The following is a 21,952-nucleotide window of genomic DNA, read 5'->3' on the forward strand; positions in this document are numbered from 1 at the left end:
TATCAAGTTACAGACCCATAGCATTAAAAAGTTGCCTCTGCAAAGTTTTCGAAAAAATGATTAACTGTCGTCTACTACACTTTCTCAAATCAAACAAATTGCTCGACCTATACCAGTGTGGGTTTCGGGAGGGTCGATCCACCAATGACCATCTCATACGTATCGAGGCACGTATCCGTGAAGCTTTTGGTCATAAACAGTTTTTCGTATCAGTATTCCTAGATATGGAAAAAGCATATGACACTACGTGGCGGTTTGGGATACTGAGAGATCTCTCACAGTTAGGTATACACGGTAATATGTTCAATGTTATCGAAAGTTATCTGTCTAATCGCACATTCCATGTTCGAGTGGGCAACGTTCTGTCACGGAAATTTGTACAGGAAACTGGAGTGCCGCAGGGCGGGGTGCTCAGCTGCAAGCTCTTTATAGTAAAAATGAACTCTCTTCGTCTACACATACCACGTAACATCTTCTATTCAAAATATGTTGATGATGTGCAGATAGGTTTTCAATCAAGTTCTCTCGCAATCTGTGAGCGACAGGTCCAGCTTGGTCTTAACAATGTCTCCAAATGGGCTGATGAGAACGGGTTCAGACTGAACCCACAAAAAAGCACATGTGTCGTTTTCTCTAGAAAAAGACGCCTGCACTCTGATCCTGAAATTGTGTTGCATGGTGAGCATCTGCCTGTAAATAGGGAACATAAATTTTTAGGCATAATCTTAGACGCGAAATTAACCTTTATGCAGCCCATAAAGTATCTAAAAAACAAATGTATTAAAACAATGAATATCTTAAAGGTGCTGTCACGCACAACCTGGGGCAGTGATAGGAAATGTCTCATGAACTTATATAAAAGCCTCATATGCACACGACTAGAGTATGGAGCCATAGTTTACCAGTCGTCTACTCCAACTGCTCAGAAGATGCTAGACCCTGTCCACCACTTAGGCATTCGCCTATCAACAGGGGCCTTTAGAACAAGCCCAGTGGAAAGCCTTTACGTTGAATCGGATGAGTGGTCACTTCATCTGCAGAGAACATATTCGTCGTTCACGTATTTTCTGAGAGTGAACGCAAACAGTGAGCACCCCGCGTATTCCACTATAAATGATTTGTTCAGTTCTCAACTTTTCCGCAACCGGCCCACAGTGGCAAAGCCTTTCTCCCTGCGTGTTAGAGACATAGCTGAAGAAACAAGGGTTCCACTGCTTGAATACCACCTTATGTCCCCTGTTATACGGCCCCTGCCCTGGCAGTGGCAACCTATACACCGTGATTCATCTTTCGTGGCTGTTACAAAGCGCGCGCCTGTCGCACATATCCGAATGCACTTCCTCGAATTGCAGCACAAATACTCCTCTCCTGAATGTTTTAAAGACTCATCGAAGTGTTATTCTGGCGTGTCTTACGCAGCGGTCGGCCCATTCTTTTCGGATTCCGGTGTTATGCATTCTAGCACAAGTATTTTCACAGCAGAGGCCTACGTGATATTGGCCACCGTTAAACACATTAAAGAAAATAATATCCCAAAGGCAGTTATATACACAGATTCTTTGAGCGTCGTAAACGCTTTGAAAACTGTCAAAAAATATCAAAACCCTATCATTGAATCTCTTTACTCAGAATTACTAACCACCTATGCGTCCAAGCAGCATATCGTGGTATGCTGGGTGCCGGGGCACCGAGAGATAGAGGGAAACGTGTTGGCTGACCAGCTAGCCACATCCGTCCACGCGAACGCTTCCAACACTTCCACGACTGTCCCTGTAATGGACCTCAAGCCCTCAATAAGAAAAAAGCTAAGGGCTTTCTGGCAGCGCTTGTGGGACAAACAAACAGAAAACAAACTACATGTTATCAAGCCGTATCTTGGTAACTGGCCGCCGGTATCAAAGAATCGCCATACAGAAGTGACACTTTGCAGACTCAGGATAGGACACACATACAGCACACACGCATACCTCTTGTCCGGTGGCGATCCACCCACGTGTGATAAATGTGGTGAGCCACTTACCGTGCTTCACATCCTGATGCAATGCAGGGAATTAGACACAAATAGGAAAAAGCATTTTCCATTACCACATCGGCAGCAAATTCCACTCCATCCTCAAATGTTCATAGGTATAGAACCTCTCTTTAAATATCAATCGTTGTCCGAATTTTTAAAAGATGTACGTAGTTTTCATGTTATATCACCAGGAAATCCGTAGCACAGCCTCTTAACTGAGGTTTCTGCTGCGGTAACTGCATTAATAAAAGCACCTGCCTCCCAGCCTTTGGGCTCAAAGGCCTCCCGGAGGCATAGGCGCCATTTCCATATTCTTGCATTTTGGCGTCATGATCACTTATCAAGCGTACTATATCCATAGACAACTACATATATCACTATCATAATTTTATTCTATATATCATTTTACACTTCTATGATACGGATTGATCTTAGGCCACTTTACAGCCACGTTACATCCCACCATCGCAACTCACAAATCAGCGCTTAACCCAATATTATAAGTCATGGCGCTCTTTGGCCATAGCTGGCCCTTGCGCCACTAAACAACACACATTCATTCAACCTTAAACATCCTTCTGCACGATTGGCGCGTTGAGCCTAAGGCTGCAAGGGCTTGACGTGACTATCATGTACAAGTAGGGGGAAACGACATACGGATGCGGACTGCTTGTCCCAATCACCGATAGAATCACCTGCTCCATCCGAAGAACTCTCAGTATTTCTTTATGTTCTGGACAAATCCGCTATCCCGCAACAATAAGTAGACGACCGTGAGTTGCTTGAACTTAGCGATTACTTAAGGGAAGATTCATGAAACCGGCTAGTGCTATTCCAAGAGGAGTCAGTTTTTTACGCGCCAAAGGCTCTTACAGAAGAAAGTTTTCGTCGTTCGGGTCCCCCTATCTGCTCTTCGTACGGAATTACTTCAAGCCTGTCACTAGGATGTCACTGCTGGTCACTCAGGCTACAGGCGAACGTTGGGCAGCGTGCAGCAAAGATACTACGGCCCGAGACTTATCACAGCCATGAACCATCACGTTTTCAATTATCTCAACTGCCACACGCGCAAGTCATCTCCAACAGAACCAGCCTCTCTCGTATGACCCGTGCAAGTTCCTCGAAATCCATTTCATGAAATCGGTATGAATATTTTGAGCCCGCTTCCTATTTGTACAGGAGAGACTTGCTTTCTATTTGCTCAACCGACTATCTAACACGCTACGCTGAAACAAAGTCAATCCAAAGAGGCACAACGGCCGAGGTGGCGCGCTTTTTCGTTGAACATGCTGTGTGGCGATACGGTGCGCCAACTGTCTTAATTGTAGGCCTAGGAACCGCATTCACGGCTGCACTTTTAAGTCACATCTTGCTGCTAAGTGGAATGTCTTATCGGAAGTCAAGCGCTTACTAACCACAAACCAACGGATTGACAGAGCGCACGAACAAAACAACTGAAGACACGTTCTTAATGTGCGCAGATGTTCAACATAAAAATTGGGGATGACACACTACTTCATATCAACTTTTCGTATAACACGGCGAAACAGAGATGACGCGCATGACTCTTTCACTCTTGTTAGCGAACGGGATGTCCGAACGATGTCGGATGCGATATTGGATGCGGTCGCGTCACTTCTCGCACGTTGTCGTCCTCGTCATCCACAGCTGGCTCCCATGCTATCATCTTGCCAGCGTTCCCATAGTGCGCCTCCCTCTGCTCCAGCGCTGACGGCAGTGGAGCACTTCCCGTCCGTGCGGTAACCTTGGTCCCAAATTATTTTCCTCACTATATCACGATATGGAAACACGTATGCAGCAGCCCTCAAATTCGGTATTAATGAGTATTGTATTCATCGGACTTCTTTCTTTTGATGAGCCTGCCTTCACCTTGCAGAATTCCGGAGAACTGAACTGCTTTCCAGATAAATTGCGGTTAGAAGCCACGAACAATTTCCTTCCTTGATTGAGAAATTATGTCCTTCGCCAGACACGCTTGATAGCTCTTTTGTAGATTGTCACGATGCAGTGTTGTGTGGAGGCATTGCGCAGCTCCTTGGCGTGCTCAGCTTCTGGCAAAGCAGTGTTTGCGGTAGGCATGCCAAGAGTGCGAGATCTACAAGATTCTGTATCACGGTGCCTGCAGCCTATGAAAAAATTTAGCTCCGTGGTCAAGATCAGACGCAAGGCTTGATGGAGATACTTAATTCATGGAGGAAGCAATACTGTGGCGCTTACGCTTGGCGTAGCATTCACCAATCCATATACATTCTTGAGTGGATTATAGCTGATAGCGCCGAGCGCGATGCCTGCGGTGTCGAGAAAACTATAGAACAGTTACTGTGCTACTGTCCATCTTTGAAAAATGAAAGACATGACGTCTGCACATCTCTGAATCAGTTAGAAAACCGTTCACCTTGAACAAGATCTTGGGCCCATGGCCTCACTTATTGCAGCTACAAAAGGCCACAAAAGCGCTGCTGCGATATTTGAAAGCTACCGGATTGAGTCAGAGCCTGTGATCCGGACAGAGTGACCGGACGATTTGCCCAGTTGACTTTCTCTTGTTTTAATCTTTCCGTCCCTTTTTCCTTTTCCCCAGTGCAGGGTAGCCAACCGGGCTCAGTACTGGTTTACCTCCCTGACTTTCAACGATTTGCTTTTGAAACATCCGTTCTATCGTTGCGACGAAAAAAAAAGCCACCCGCAACTCCCACCCTTCTATTGCCCCTTCAGAGACAGCGATCACCAAATGGGGCGTCTGTGCCCACTGCCTCACCGCGCGGGCAGCCAGCGGCACAGCGTAAAGAAACATGACCACTTCTGCAGCTCAACCATGCGTGGTCTTCGTGCGAAATCGTTCTATTATTAACATTGATTGCGAACGATTTTTACAAGCCTCCATCGAATATGTGCCACATGCAATTTTATATATACGCAAGACTCCTTGTGAAATCAGGAAGTGTTTATTCCCTATAAATACTCGTTGCGGGCTTTCCGTGCATTCATCCCACGTTGTGGCACCAAGCAAGTAGCAGTAGTTCCCGTAGGAAGCTCCATCGGACGACGTCAGCTGAAAAATGAAATTACAAGCGTTAATTTGGTATTAACATGTAAGAATAATGCATGTAGAGGCAAAACATGAGAAAATGGTGAATGGGCAGCATTACAAGGAAAAGCAATTCACTTTTGCACACACGGCGTACACACCGTACATACCACGAAAACATCCTATTTCCACGCATTCCCCTCTTCCTGGGCCTATTTCTTGCACGTTAATAGCACGAATACACAGGCTACTGCACGTTTCCAGAACTTGCCGACAACTAACCAGATAGTATGCTACGAATACACAGAGGTGGCCACAACACAGGCTCTCAACCAGACCATGCTGGACGCTCGCAGAATTCCTTCTACTTGCACTCAAGACAAATGCGTTGCTGCCGTTCACAAGACAGAATTTTGAGTTACTAGTTCCTGGCGTTTGAGCTCCTTTGCGTTATCATTTGCATATTCTGCCGGCGCAAGCAGCACACTCCCGTGTTGTCACTCGTGGCAATCGTTCGTTGCGTTTTCGACAAGCGTGAGCACCGAAAGAAGGTTTAAGTTGTTGCGGGGCCATAAAAATTGTCACGAGCTTCTCCCAGTAAGATTCAGTACACGCGAAACTTCACGCCATGGCCAAGCTGCTTTTCGCTGTCCACGTCGCAGCACCAGGCGCACACACTGCGCTTGAGAAGTACCGCAAAAAAGTACGGAAATTAGTTACAATAACGTTGGTGGTCAGCAAAAACGCCAAAACTTTTTCGCAGTAAAAGTCGGTGCACGCGAAACTGCGTCACAGCACCCTGTGCGAATAGCGTGTCCAAAAACTACCGAAATAAGTTAAAACAATATTGGGGCTCATAAAAAGTGTCGCAAACATCTCCAAGTACGATTCATTAATTCAAGTTAACTGCGCCCCGACGGCCGCACTGTTTTTCGTTAACAGCGTCACAAGTCTAGCCTAGGTGCCGTGTCGTAAGCCTAATTGCTTGAAATGAATCGCAGACTGCCGAATAAAATTTCTCACCTTGCCGTAGTCCAATGGTGCTGTTGTGTCATGTAGAAGTTCAGAAGGAATGCAAGAATTCGCCGGGAGCCCGCTAAAAGAGGCTAAATCCAAAAATAGAAAGACAAGCAGACGGGTGGCCGAACAGGGCAACGTTCAGATGCGCGGCCGGTCCCTCTCGCTTCGGCGGTGTGACTGCCGAACGACGCATGCACCTGGACCGTGATTCGCCGATTCGCCTGTCGCTAGGCAATAGAAGTAAGCCGCAAAGTTTAATGTCGTTTATACGCAGATATCTTGGCTTTTGCCGAGAAAGAATTTAAAAAATGAAACGATTTCTGTTAATCTCATTTAACATTATTTTTTTCTACCACGCAAAACCGCCTCCCAAAGAACAGTTGCGCATTTGTTGTGCTTTTTTTTTTCAATCGTTTAATTTCTTTTTGATATGCTTCCTTTATAATTATACGCCTTCTAACGTAGGTCATTCGTTTAAGCACACAAAGAAACGGGGAAAAGATTACATAAAAGCCAAACGCAGGTCCTCCTTAAGTGCCGAGTCGGAGAAAGACAAACGTGACGGCAGGAAACGGTCGGCGTTAATACTACAGCGTGACGTATTTCCTGTTGCCAGTTTTCGCTGAGGGTTCCCTCTTTCTGTTTTTTTTCGCTACGATGATATAATTATGGAGCAAACGCCCCGGATTTTATCTCTCGCGGCCGCTCTAACTTGGGCCTCCGCGCAAACGACTGGGGATCCCTCAAAAGAACGTCTCGTGGCACGGTCGGCAGAAGCGCCTCCCCGCATGGCGGCTCAACACGGTTTGGAGTCAAACCGGATATATGGAGGGGCCAGTGGTGTACTCCCTGCCCCCAGATAGGTACTTGTACGCCTAGAAAAAGACGTTGCTTGGTGCTGCTGCTAAATCCCTGTGGTTTCTGCCAGCTCACCTAGGTAGACATTCGCGTGGCCTTGTTACCCCTGGCGGGTCGTGTTCAGTCACGCCGTCCTTGCGCGGTGTCATTGTCGGCGACAGTCAGGTTAAATTCTTAAATAGGTCGCACCTGCGCCTAATTGAGTCTATTAAAACCTGCACATTCAGTTTTGCCGGCTACAATGAAGTGCGGCTGGCGAGAGTGGTCTCCACGATGCCCCTATTGGAAAATCCTATTTAAATTCAAACTGGATTATACAGGTTTAAACTGGGTTTAGCAGGGACCTGTTTAGCAACAAACAGGTATGAACAGGACCAGTTTACACAGGAACAGGTTTGAACGGGGTCCCGTTTGGCATGCAAACAGGTATAAACAGGACCAGTTTACACACCAACAGGTCTGAACGGGGTCCCGTTTGGCATGCAAACAGGTATAAACAGGACCAGTTTACACACGAACAGGTCTGAACGGGGTCCCGTATGGCATGCAAAGTGGTATAAACAGGACCGGTTTACACACGAACAGGTCTGAGCAGGGTCCCGTTTGGCATGCAAGCAGGTTTAGGCACGACCAGTTTACGCAGAAATAGGTCTTAACAGGGGCCGGCCCTGTTTGCAAATAAACTGGCTTATACTGGACGCAGCTGGCACCATACAGGGCGCCTATTTGGCACAAAAGCTGGTTTAATCTGGAGCTTTGTGGCAACCCTACTGGGTGCTATCATGCATACCAGTTTTGCATGCATAACAGGTTTAAACTGGACCCTCTGACATATATAAACAGGTCTAAACAGGTGCCCTGTTTGCTAAATAAACTGGTATATACTGGACACTGGCAACAAAGAGGTCTAAACAAGGACCCGTTTAGCCTGCAAACCAGTCTAAACAGGCCTCAGATCCGGCACAGAAATGGGCCTAAACAGGGGTCCTGTTTGGTAATTAAACTAACTCATACTGTTCCCTCTGGCACCATACAGGTGCCTGTATGGCAGAAAACCTTAATCAATCTTCACCTATGTAGCAGCCATACTGGATGAAATCATGCCATGCAATTTAATGCTCGAACAGGTTTAGAAAGTTTTAAATTCTTTGGCTGTCCAGACAATTTTAACACCTAGTAAATAAGGTATATGCACAGGGGCCATTTTTTTAGCTGTATAGAAATTGTGACCAATATCTAGCATTATGGCTTTTAATAAAGCTGCATGCATGCTAGCATTCACAGAGACATACACACAAAACACTTGCAAGCAATGTCCTTTATTAACCTGTGTATATTTTATATACATCATCAATGCAGAAATGTTCCATTGCACTTATATACAGTGGAACCTCGTCAAACCATATCCGATTAAGCTGTACAGCTCCATGCACAAACAGTAGCCGTGCAACCTGAAACTGTGACAGCTAATGCTACCATTGAACTTGATGCATTTTGTGACCACCTAAATCACGATTTATTTCGTACCTAGCTGTAGGTTACCATACACATTATAGTGTATGGTGTAGTATGGTATATAGCCTTCTTATAGTGCAAGATTTTTCAGGATATACTGCAGATTCAACTAGAATTAACATTCTTCTTAAAAGCACGATGTAAAGCTAGCATCTAAAATGGCGACAACGAATTTGCAGACACGACCAGGGCCAGTTCCATCTTGGCTCAGTGCAGCTTTGGTATGCAATTTCAAAAGGTGTCGTTTATGGGGATCAATGTATTTGGATGTCGAAGAGGTATTATAGTGCTTGGACACAAAACTTTCTGTCAGCAGACCCCTCGTGCTAGAATAAAGCTAAGATATTTGCCTTGCAGCTCACACATGATTCTTGTTTGTAGCAATGGGTGGCTGTCAAGAATTAAGAACCGCTACTGCATCAAGGTGAGAGTCATGTCCAGAGAAGGCGCAGCAGCAGACACACATGCTGCAGAGGATTGGAAGCACTAGCAACTTCACGAGTTCTTGGAAATCTATCCCACCAAGGACATATCTAATGCAGACAGATCTGCCCTGTACCACAAGCTGCTGCCTGAAAGGACTATTGCGTTTAAAGGGGAAAGTTGTATAGGCTGCAAGCATGCGAGACAGAATTTGTGTTGCTTTGGTTGCGAACATGACAGGAAGTGACCACACGCCTCTCTTGGTAATTGGAAAGGGTGGCAAGCCTAGATGCTCTAAGGGTAGCCGACTGCCATCGGCATGCTGCATTGCAAGAAGAAAGCATGGATGATGACCAAGCTATTTGAAGAATATGTGAGGAACCTGGATAGCATCAGTGCTGGGAAGAAACATCCTTTTCGTTTTAGGTAATTTGTCATCACACGTTGAAGTGCAAAACCTCTCGGCAATAGACTCTCTGCCTTCCAACACAGCCACTGTTGCACTACCTTTGATCCAGGGTGTCATCCGCACTGTGAAGCAAAACTACAAGAACCTGCTGTGTAGCATTCTGCTTGCGATGGAACAAGGGAAATTCTACTCCACTGCCTTTCTCGGAGCCCTGCATGCACTTGCTCACTTACTCGCGGTAGCAAGGAGAGCAACCAGCTGTGGAGCCCTACTTTAGCTATGCCAAGTTTGACTCATGAACGGGTGATGCTTGCAAGGTGGGACACGAAGTGACATTGAGGACGATCAATGCTTGCGACAGCCTCCTAGTGGAGGTTTTGAAGCAGCAATGTGCAGCAAGTAGCATCCCCTTCTGTACCTTCCGTGACATTGACAGCAATATTGCAACGCGTCCAGACTTAACTGACGACAGTGTTGGTATTGTTGCACCCCAACCATCGCTGGGAGCATGCGACAATGACGAGCAAGATGCAATGTCAGATGTGCCATGCCCAACAGTTGTGGATGCTGCAAAGGCATTGGATATTATGTGCCTCTTTGCGATTCAAAAAGAGCTGTTGAAGAAGCTGACACCAGTAATAAACAAATTTGAGGCTGCAGTTGTCTCGTTCAGGCTGCTGAAGTGTCACATTTTTTTCGCTGCACTTGAGAACAAAAGCATCTTCAGATGCTTTTTTCATTGAGCAATGTATCTGAACTTTTTTCTAGGTACGTGGCTGCAAATTTTTTGTCACCTGTTAAGCTGTACAAGCAGTTTGTGCATACTTTTCCTTCATCCCTGCCAGATATGGTTTAACGTGGTTCCACTGTATAAGCTTATATATATATATATATATATATATATATATATATATATATATATATATATATATATATATATATATATATATATATATATATAAGCTCTGATAAACATGTACAGGGGCATCAGCTATAAAAGGAAACATGCGAGTGCCCGTACAATTACGGTGCGCCACATGTGGCCACTAGAACTAATTATGCAGGTGCATTGAGCCAGAGGGAGCACGTCTAGCGTGCCACCTGCTACTCTGCCAGCATGTGCACAGCCCCACCTGATGCTGGCATCAAAGATTTTGCTTGCATTGCAGCACACAAACACCAGTCTTCCATATTGCCCTACATAAAGCACCAAGTGTTTTATGGAAAGTAGCCCAACAAACTGCTAGAAATGGTGAACAAGTTGTCCCGGACTCATTTTTAATAGAAGTGTGCTGTCAAGCATCCAAGAAATTGCTTCAATGCTTGAGTTTTGCACGTGCCAGAACAGTAGCAGATGACAAGCCACATGCCCCACCTTTGGCTCTCAACATGCATATGCAAGCAGCTTGTCCAATGGCCGCATCTGACGCTCCTTGGAGCACGGCCACTTGCGTTTTCTTTAAAAGTAGATGACTGTGTGCATCATTTACAGTCAATCTTTCTCGCACATTGACAACACCTTACAATCATGAAATGTTTATACATTGTTAACTTCTTCCACAAAACAGTGCATAACAATCTACAGTCACATCATACATCTTTCATTATCTAGAAACTAAAAATCTTATAACCGGATTTACTTGTGATGCAAATTATGTGTACAAATCAAAGCAGCAGAATGCACTGACTTTTCAGAAAAAGCATGAATGAACTCTTTCATTGCACACCTCTAGGTTGAACAATTTTACAAGAATCAGTATGTATTTTTTAGCACAATTTGGTCATGATTGAATCCATAGCCGTAAAGGCTAATAGGAATCTAGGATATAAACAAAACAATGTGATAAGTAGCAGTTTCATATTTCAACAAGAAAACAACACAAAAAAGAATGTTAAAATTGCTAACATTGATAAAGCGCCTGCGATACTGTTTTGCAAACACAAGTTTTTTTTGTGAATCTAACAAATGTATTAAAACAAAAATTTTAATTACTTCTAATGTTTAGAACGAGAAGGGGGTTAACCGAGGGGCCCGATTTTTATTAGTCATATCATGAGAAGCCAACAAACACTGAAACCAAGGACAAGATAGGGGAAATTACTTGTGTTTAGTAAATAGAAATAAAGAAACGATTAATTAATGGAAATTAAAGTGGATGAAAAAACAACTTGCCGCAGGTGGGAACCGAACCCACAACCTTCGCATTTCGCATGCAATGCTCTACCAATTCAGCTACCGCGACGCCGCTTTTTCATCCACCTTCTTGGGTATTTATGTGTCCCAGTAGAACCCTGGGAGTGTTAGCCAGCGCCACCACTCACAGACCTTGGCGGCGGACGTGGAATGTCCTTTTTGCCGCAGGCGTCACGAGAATGTGATCTTTTTAGGTGAAGGCTTTTAAGTGATTTTTTTGGGTGAAACAAACCTATGTCACAGATCACTCAACTCAGCAACTCAAGAATCAGTATTCTCAATTTACACAATAGACAACATGAGGAAAAATTGACACTTAACTATGCATTTATATAACTGGAAATGGCCAAGATTAATTGTATGGTTGCAGGAAATACAGAATGGGGCACATATTACACATCACATGACATAAATCTGCAAGCTTCAATGTTCATGACGGCTAAATTGCATTTGCAAAAAAGCAACGTACCAAACAAGAAAATTTGCATAGCAGCTTGCATGGTACAAATATAATACAAAGAATATAGCAACATCTTTCTTTCCTGGTAGGAACAGAAGCACCCTGATGAACTTAAGCTATACTGCCTAAAAGTGAGGATAGCTTGCAACGGTCAAATGTCCTTGTAAATTTGCCTGTATTTCGAGCCAGTTTGAGACCTTGGGTCTAGAGCAGTAATGAATACAACATAGAAATGCATGCATTCCCGAAGTTTTAGGACTTCCAAGATTTTAATGTCTCCTTCATGGTTTACTATTTCTGGCAATACAATATATTAGTATCCAAGCAAAATAACTCCCCCTGCATGGGTATTGGTTAAGCGATGGCGCACAGATTGGCTGCATTGTTTACCTATCGAGCAACACTCCATGTTATTTGTGCATCACATCCAGAGCCAAATTAAAGATTTCTTATTCGTAGAATACAAGCATGCCAGTTTCCTTCAATGTAGAGCACGATTCTGACCAAGGTCTCTTTCAGTGCTATTTACAGCTCTCCTCTATCACACTCTCATGTGAAACACTTGAGCTAGCTTTTCATTGCTTTGGAAAAAAAAGTAGAAGACACTACACATTTTAGGTAACATTTACTGCAGTGTTGCACGCTTTGTTGCTGACAGTGGACTTGAAAGAAAACACAAATCTGCAATTGCTGGTTACTGTCTAATATTGCTTAGTGTGTACTTATGTCACATTGCTGCCTGGTATGAAATACTACCAAGGTTCCATTGTGCAGGATGAAATTTTCTTCAACTGTGAGGTTTTCTTTCTGAGAAACCTGTATGGGTTTCCTTTCTAGCTTTGTGTTACCATTAAGATCGATGACAATTTTTCTCGTTAATGTACTTTCCACCACCTTGCAGGTTGCGGAACTGATTTGCCATATTCTGTGTTTCAGTCCCATGAGTTGTAAATTCACCCTTGCGCTGTGATCTGCTAGCCTCCTGGTTAGCTCAGATGGTACAGTGATTGCCCTGGAAAGGCACTGGTCCTGGGTTCATATCCTGGACAAGGACAAATTTTTCTTCAACTGTGAGGCTTTTTTTCTGGGAAAGCCATATGGGTTTCCTTTGCAGATTCATGCTGTACATTTTAAGTGGATGACAATTTTTCTTTCACGTGCTTCTACATTCTTTATCATAGCAAATACAATAAACATTACATTTAATGGACATGTGCACTAAAGAGAAAGGCAACGCGAGCTGTAGTAGTAAATTATCCTTCGACAATACAACAAAAAAAAAACTCTTACTGCAAGAAGCTTGGCAAGCCAGAAGGAGCAAAGACGAAAGACAGGTGGCAATGCCACCTCAAGTTTTTTGCATCAGCCAGCCATGATGTCACGAATTTTGATGGTGCCTGCTCAGGCCTAGTTAAGTTTGTCAGTAAAGATCGACTGCATTGTACTTTGAAAGGGTCAAAGACTGAACTTAGCAAGTTTAGAGCACTTGTACTCTGCCAAAATGACTGAAACATACAAAATTCTTTAAAACTAGTAGTGCCACAATTTAAAATTAGTATGTCATTTGTGCTGATGCTTGGATTTCTGCTCAAGTTCATGCCATGGCGCACTGACTTTCATTCGCTTTGAATATTCAACCTATTACTGTGAAATTAAGTAAAATATTGCTTTGAACAAATGCGCTATCAGTTTAAACTTTTCAGCTCTTTCTCTTTAGTGTCCCTTTAATCACGTTCTACCAGATTTGGGACAGCACAAACGTACTGCTTTTGTTCATCCCGGAAATCAATGAAAACAGAAGGCTTCACTATGTCTGACAAGGGTACCACAGTGATGGGAGTTTCTAATGAAATGAAGCATTCAATAATGTGGCAAGGGAAACTGACAGAGCTGTCTGTGGCAACTAGCTTTTTGCACAAAAGTAAAAGTGAGGGAGTGCCATGAAATCCTGAAATTTCGAAAATGCGGTCAATTATGTATGTCTTGCCATCTTTGCTCTCAAAAACACTGCAGTCTTTCTTTTTTCCTTTTGAATACTGACTACTCCAAAAAACAGTGCCAAGATGGGCAAAGCGAAAGTATTCCACCACATCTTTCCACCCTGGGCAAAATGCATTAAGTGCAAGATTTTCAGCATTTGACAACAATACGGACAGCCTAGGATTGCCAAAGATGCGTGCTCCGTCAATAACCCTTGATTTGATAATTTTCTTGTAGCCTAGCATATCCTGACACAGTTCCAAAATGTTTGGAGAAGGTGGATGTATGAATAGATGTTCAGTCAGTTGTTGCGACATGGCTATTCGCTCAATAATTTGACTTGGCACACCTTTCGCTGCTGTCACGTGCTTCAAAAGTGTACCATTCCCACCTTCAAAAACAAAAGCCGAATGGGACCATAAAGGTCCAAGATTCTTCACACTGCTTGTGATGTGTTGTAGGAGATGGACATTGAAGGTCAAGGACTTCACACCATATAACCCTGCTGTTCGGCCTACAAACCTTTGGAGCAGGTTTCCTGGAAGAAAAAGAATGAAAACAAATGCAAGGTTGCCTTAACATTCGCATAGCTGCGCAATAGCCATACAAGGATTAATTATAATTAGATGCTCCTCATATCAGCAAAGTTAAGCAACTTTTAACTCAATATACCATGTAGTTTAATGCAAGTATTACCATATTACTCGAATCTAACGCACACATTTTTCCAATAAAATGGGTGTTACAATCAAGTACGACCCTAAATCCACGTTATCATATCACCATCGGCATTCCAAAAATGGCCGCCTCGTATGCACTTCTAGCCTAGCTGCCGTAGCTTCCTCCATGTGCATACTTGTGTGTTGTACGTGAACCGAGACGCTAGTGTAACCTAGTCTACCACCTTTCTTCCCGTTTTCTGCGTTTATTCAATCAGCATGGAAGCACCGACTGCAAAGACATGCCGAGGCCACCATGATGCCGCATTAGAAGGAAAATTATGTGCATGGAGACGGACGGAAATCGGGCCACATCACGGCCGTTCGGAGTTCCCGAAGCTTGTGTGCTGGACTGGCGCAAACAGAAAAATCATATTTTCGCCAGAAAAGCAACAAGGAAGGGTTTCAGTGGACCGAAGCAGGGCCACTTTGCCAAAACATAAGAGCTGCTCGCGGCATACGTGCAAGAGCAGCGAGCGACACAGCGGCCTGTGACGACCAATCTGCTCAAAGTACGGGCGATGCAGTTAGCCCTACAGAAAGGGCTAATGCAGAGTGACTTCAAAGCGAGCAGGGGCTGGCTATCAAATTTTAGGAAAAGAAAAGGCTTTTCTCTTCGAAGGCAGACAGGGATATGCCAAAAATTGCCCAGAGAATATGAGGAGAAATTGCACAGTTTTCAGCGGTACGCTTTCAAGTTGCACCATAGGAACGGCTACCACTTCGGACAAATTGGAAATGCTGATCAGACGCCGCTGTACTTTGATGTGTCTGCTACCACAACCGTTGGAAAGAAGGGGGCGAAGCAAGAGCGTCTTTTGTCTTCCGCCCATGAAAGAAACTAGAGTCACCGCATTGCTTTGTTGCACTGCAGATGGGCCCAAGCTGCCCTTGTATCTTATCTTCAGATGGAAGACGCTCTCGAAAGGAATCGTGTTTCCGAGTGGCGTGATTGTGCGTGCAAAATGGAAACGGTTGGATGACCACGGACTTGGTCCCTGACTGGATTGATAAAGTTTGGTGGAAGAGACCCGGCGGCAGTTTGGGTCTGCGTGGGATGCTTGTGCTTGACACGTTCAGGTGCCACCTTGACCAGCGCATCAAGGACAAGCTGGCTGCATGCAACACCGACCTTGTGATACCTGGTGGCGTAACATCGCAGCTCCAGCCGCTCGATGTTTTATCAAGCCAGTGAAAGATAGAATTCAGGCGCTGTACACCAAATGGCTTCTCAGTGGCTGCGACGAATTCATGCCCGCCAATAAAATGAAGCGTGCCTCGCTGCAGGACTTTGCTGGATGGGTAAAAGATTCATGGTGCACGATCCCGTCTGCCATGGTTAACAGGGCCTTTAAGAAGTGCGGAATTTCGAATGCCATGGACGGCACCGAGGATGAAATGCTTTGGTCTGTTGATAGCAATAAGGAGTTGTCTGATAGCAATGACGAGCGATATCTATTGCCCCACGTGGCTCGTACCGGCGCAGTGAGAATCTTGGCGGCAAGGTAGGCCACTCCTATTTGTGTTTTCATTCATCGCAACTTTAGAGTATTGAGAATAAATCTGTTCTTTCCTAATGAGAAAAAATAGTATTTCTGAATGAAAGCACGAGGTGCTTTTGTTTTTTGTACTCCTGTTTTTTTTTTCAGTTATGAAAAATGGGTGTGCATTACAATCGAGGTTTTCATTTTTTTAAATTTTTTGGTCAAGAAAAACGGGTGCGCGTTACAATCGAGGGCACGTTAGAATCAAGTAAATTCGGTAATTGATATTCTTGCTCCAATGTCTTGCACAAGAACACTGATAATGTGTAGTCAATGATACCTTTGAAGCTTTTTTAAAAAGTTATCCCCTGAGTCATTCATGCAACTGTTGAAATTGAAAGGAGAACCATACAATATACCTGATTGTGTAAATGAATTAAACTGTCTGCAGCAGCATTTAAGGCTGATTGCACTGAATTTTGTACTGTGTACCAACAGCAGTTTCCAAGCAAAATTTTACATTTGAAATACAGTTGTATGAATCGTGAAAAGCTTACAAAAGTAAACTTTTTTGACACTGCAACTGAACGCATTGCCTAGAATGCATGGCTGCTTTGTGTGACCAATTTGGGTACTACCTGCTGTGTGCTGAAAAATATTGGAGGCAATTTACTGTAATTTACATTCCTTCTGCTAACCACAAGCTATACGTGTCATTTCTTTAGGTGCTATCTAAAGGGTCCCTCACTGGTTTGGCCATTGAAAACACACATGTGTCATGTGCAGGTGACTTGGTGGCACTCTTGCGTGCAAATTATCAAACTTCAGGTGCAAGAACAGCGCCATTCTTTTTGAGGGAGACCAGTGTGGAGATTAGGGCTTGTTGGTACATCGTCCTGGAGGCTTTTTGGTGTAGCGCAATTAATACCCAGACACACAGAACAACAAGATGCACTGTGTGTGTGTCCTGTTCTTCTCTGTATCTATGCACCCAATGCACTACATAAAAACGTTTTCAAGATCTCGACGTAGCTTCACTTCGATTCAGAGTCATGGTCCCAAGCACTAATACTTCTACATAAAACCCACCGCTTGCATCATCGATTATCGCACGACTTTGGCAAGTCAGTACAGAACAGGCAATATCACCACTGAATATGTACTATGCATCAAAAAAAGAAAAATAGGAAAAGGAAGTGGACGTATGGCAGTCAAATGTTGCATGGCCTTATCATTACATGAAACAAATGAACCATTGAAGTATGAGGATATAAAATAAGTGTGTCTTGTTCTAACTGCTGTTAAGCATTTTAAGTGTTTATATAGCAAACAAAAACAAGTATATCACAACAAGGTAAACAGACCTACAAGCATGAGTAAGGTCTCCAGGAGACAGCTCCTCTGTCAGTAAAGTGAAGATGGCTTCAACTAAGAGGGCGAAATGGCTCCAGTACCGGGAATGAAGAACACCAAGGCAGCATGGCAGGCTGTAGTATAAGAGCCAATTCCTCCACTCTGCTGCCTTCCAAAAAGCTCTTTCTCTAAGTGACCTTGGCAGCCGTGTGATCAAATCAGGTGGGCAGATTGTTGTTAACCGTGCGTCCACTTTTGCCACCAGGGAAGGACTACCTGCAGGCAGTTTGCAACATTATGCATACATGAAATTATATTGTTTATATGTATAGCTAAATCATGTGCACTCCTCATACCTGTAGATGCTCAAATTTACTGCAAACAATTCTCAGCAAAAAAAAACCTTGGGTTAATATAGTCGTACATGATAGCATCATTGATACCATTTGTAACCACAGGGAAATTCGTAAAGGGCAATTCATAGCAAAGAACTGAGAAAAGGACACAACAGAGCACCCTTTTATACACCATAATATTCATCTCACTCATACAAGCATTTATGACACGTTGTTTGAGTCTCTCATGAGCCATTAAGGCAAAATGAATTATGACAGCAGACCCCCTGTAGATATCAGTGATGAACGCATCCCTTAGCCACCATGGCGAATCTTCCTAAGAAAGCGGAACATTTACGCAGCATTTAAAATGTTGAATCAAAAGAAGATTTGCTCAACCCTGTAGAAATTTACCAAAGCACAACAGTACATTGAGAGACGTGCCATGAACTTCAGCAACATACACGGCCTGTAACTGCTACTTTCAGTGTCAGCTATATGATGCACACACTCACTTTATATAAGTTGTTCCTATGCAACATGGCTAACATGAAATGTGTCTCAAAGCACTGGCTAGCATGTCCGAAATTCTTAAGGATGTAATATCCCAACTTTTCCAGCGTGCGGTCTAATTGTGTCGGGCTTCTGTGCTGGAACTACTTGGTCCGAAACCAAACATTGGACATATTTTAAATTTATTACCAGGTGCCAAGTTGAGGGATCTAGAGACGCGAACATTCACGTTGACGGTAGCTTACATTTTACTTGTATTTTGATAGTTAGAATTTTCTACAACTAATAACTTATATTTGTGAGCATGAATTATTATAATTCCTCTCGCTCTGAGTTCTTCCGACATGCTGAGCATGTCTAGAGCAAAAAATTAACAACTTAAAAATGACGGCCCCATTAAGTTACGACACCGTTGCTTGGGCATCCTTAAAAAGTCCTTAAATTACAGCTGATCATAAACTTTGCCTGCAACCAAACTTTTATACCAGTATTTTTACAGCTGTAAATGTGTGGCCATTGGCAAGTCAGAAAGTGAAAACAAGCATGTGACCCTTGAGGGCAACGTGCCTGACTACACACATAGAATATCGAGTAAAAACTTCTTGGTCTGGCACTTTGTGTATAATGCCATGAGTTCATATACCAGGTTATAGTATGCATTTCGCACAATACAGTGATTTAGTGAATTAGTCACACGTAAGACCAACACATGCTGTTTTAGAAGGCTCAGAATTAATTTTCACCCCCAGGACCTTTTTACCAGCTGCACAAAGACTGGTACATTAGCATATTTTAGTTTATATGCCATAACATGCTACTCATGGTGCCATGCCAATGGAAATTCTTGAAAATGAGGTTTATGCATGCCAAAGCACATAGAAGTTTGAAAACAAAACCAATTTCTCCAAACTATTGCCATGATATACTGCATGATGAAAACAGTTCCTACTTTCATCTCGCGTGTTGCTCCTGGAAGAATTGCATCAAGAAAGTACATACAAATGGGGAAGGCTATACTGAAAGCAATAAATGTACTCTATGAGTAAACAGCCAGCTCTGAGCAACACTAGTGGCTTACATTTGGCTCTCACAGAAGAATTACTGTAGCAAGTAAAGCACATGAAATGTTACCTTCATTAGAGTGCAGTATGTGGCTCACTATGTAAAATAAGCAAATGCTCAACACCTATTCTAAACAGTACAAGAAAATGGCACACACATTATGCAGACATTACCTAGGTAGAAAGCCTCTTGAGAATTTGAGGGATCAAACCAAAGGTCTGCAATCCGCCTCGTGACGCCCAGCAAGATGCAGTGCATGTATTCGACTGCTTGACCATGGACGAGATCGAACTCTGGAAGGTTTACAAGGGGAGAAAGTCCCTTGAGTCCATTCACAGGAATTTGAAGCTCCATGGCCCGTTTCATGTCCTTTAGGACACCTAATGAAACCCTCTCCTGGGCTGGCTCAGTGTCAACGTATCGGAATGCTCCTGAAAAAAAAATACATAGTGGTAATTGCTATTAGAGCACTGTGTCCCAAAACATATTACCAATTCAACAATGTCATAGTCATTTTCACTTCCTTATGTGTCAGAAGTTCATTTCTTTTTCTCACAAATTTTTCTTCCCTGCCATTACTCTGTTTAAACGTCAACAGTGTGGCACAATCACTCACTTTGCTTTATTTTGAAACGACCCACATTACTAAGGTTTGCTTAAGTCACTGCAACCATAAAATCAACAAACAATTGCTGTTCACATGCAAATCATGATGAAATAAATCAGACTTCACAAAGATTGATGCTGCTACAATTAACATGTTGAATTAAGGTAAGCACATTAATGAGCAGAGTTAGAGTGAATACGCAAGTGTGTGGCGATACTCCGTGAAGCACCAGTGCAGCCAGTGCAGCTGCACTTCAAAACAAGGCTGCACAGGTGTAATGATGCCTGAAGGCATTGCCATATGTTATCTGCTACGAATTTTCAGTGCAACAAGCCTGTGTTTCACTGAAGATAATTCCATCTTCCGCAGCATATCTCAGTCCCTCCTTGTGTTTGCATACAGTAGTTCAAAGGTTAGTGGTTGCACATACAGAGCCAAAGAATTTTTCCTCAAGAGGGAACAGTTTGCAGGAGCGGAAATAGTTCATTTCGCTCAAGGTGAAATATCTGTCAGCCGCTTACGCAAAATTGGCTTTGCAGGTACGACAGTGCTCGCACAGCACTGCTGCGAGCGACGTGTGATTAAGCGCAAGCTGTTTGGACGTGGAGACAATGAAGCAATCGACACACATGGAGTCACACCTCCAGGCATCACTGCAATGGTGCTGTGCGAAACACGGCAATGCACTCACGTGCTGACTGTAACTGTGCTCATCACCGTACAATGTAGACATATATGTCCTCACATATTTAGTTTGTGCTGCACATTGCTGCTATGAGTGAGTGATGCAAATATTTATTAAACAGCAAAAGGCTGTTGAAATTAATATCGAAGCCAACTGCTCCCTGGTCACACTACAAAGGTGACATACCAGCATAAATTATAGGTAACCCTGCGTCTCCTACAGGCGTGTTTCTGCATCATTCGTGTCATAGTTTATACATGTCATGTGCTACTGTTGCATTTGGATTTCTAACCAAAGTAACAGGCAAGAAAGAAAACGTACCTTGTTCATGCTGGCCACATGCCAAACACCACTGGCACCCGAAATGTCCATTGAACTGCAGCTGGTTGCAGACAAGTGCTCTCGCCGGTGAATCGACAGAACAGCATATGACATGTACAGCAGATGTCACGGTCCCTGATGCATGTTCCCATGTGAGAGTGCCAATTCTGCGCACCATGTCCACAAACTTGTCAAGAAACAACAACATGTCAGGGTGACGCGTTCCGTACCACAGCCCTCCAAGCCCCACATGTTGTAGGCGCTCTCTTGGGGGGAGCTCATTGACAATGAACTGGATGGGCCAGATAGATGAATTTGATGATTTGTAGAGCGGGCTTCCATCGGTGTTGATAACAATGGTGAGGTCTGCCCAGTTGCACGCCTGATTCATCCGTATCTTACGGCACAGTCTGGCATCAGTTATATCAGTGATGCCGGTAGACTGTCCTGTTGCTCTATTTCGAATGGCGATGAGGCTGTCCGCCAGCAAGGCCTTTGTTTTTGATACGATATGCCTTACTTGCTCTTTGACATCAAATATGTTAAAAAAATTTCCTTTACTCCTGGCTTCTTTTGCATTTGTTGTTTTCTTGCATATGGGACACTCGAGCTGGTTGTTCCCACTACTATTTAAAGGGCTGCTGCAGACATCGCAGTAATAATGATGTTCAGCAATTTTCTCTTTCTGTGCGGCCCACAGTTTCCTAAACAGGTAAGCGCTTGTAGGCAGCACTCCTTGCCTCTGGCCAAACAGGGCGTTGATTAGCCGCAACAAATCCTCCAGGGCTGTCCAGGGCAGGCCATGGGCGACGACGAACGCCATTATGAGCAAAATTGCGGCACCCTTTGTCGTAGTGGAGTTTGGCAGTGTTTCTTCGCCGTACTCTTTAAGGCATGATGCAAACCCATTGTTCTCATACAATGGTGTAGGCGAAGGGCCCACGCCATCCT

General features: G+C 43.7%; 1 protein-coding gene across 1 annotated transcript; it reads right to left on the bottom strand.

Annotated features, from left to right (window-relative positions):
- Positions 1-13,493: 13,493 nt before the first annotated feature.
- LOC142568171 (uncharacterized) lies at positions 13,494-21,560 on the bottom strand. Its single transcript, XM_075678232.1, has 5 exons — positions 21,002-21,560; positions 19,562-19,819; positions 17,494-17,754; positions 15,633-15,689; positions 13,494-14,460 (listed from the first exon to the last, which is right to left on the bottom strand). Exons 1-5 carry the CDS (start codon positions 21,390-21,392, stop codon positions 13,667-13,669), a joined length of 1,761 nt encoding a protein of 586 aa, XP_075534347.1. The 5' UTR covers positions 21,393-21,560; the 3' UTR covers positions 13,494-13,666.
- Between the last annotated feature and the right edge of the window lie 392 nt (positions 21,561-21,952).

Source organism: Dermacentor variabilis, unplaced genomic scaffold (assembly GCF_050947875.1).
Source record: "Dermacentor variabilis isolate Ectoservices unplaced genomic scaffold, ASM5094787v1 scaffold_17, whole genome shotgun sequence".
NCBI classification, from domain to species: domain Eukaryota; kingdom Metazoa; phylum Arthropoda; class Arachnida; order Ixodida; family Ixodidae; genus Dermacentor; species Dermacentor variabilis.

Bases quoted from the DNA above. Each gene is read 5' to 3' on its own strand.
- LOC142568171 (XM_075678232.1), bottom strand. From the start codon at position 21,392: ATGAATCAGGCGTGCAACTGGGCAGACCTCACCATTGTTATCAACACC. The intron at 15,690-17,493 runs GTAGGTCTGTTT...CATCCCACGCAG, and splicing joins TGGAGACCTTACTCATGCTT to ACCCAAACTGCCGCCGGGTC. The intron at 14,461-15,632 runs GTCCGTGGTCAT...TTTTTCTTCCAG, and splicing joins TCAATCCAGTCAGGGACCAA to GAAACCTGCTCCAAAGGTTT.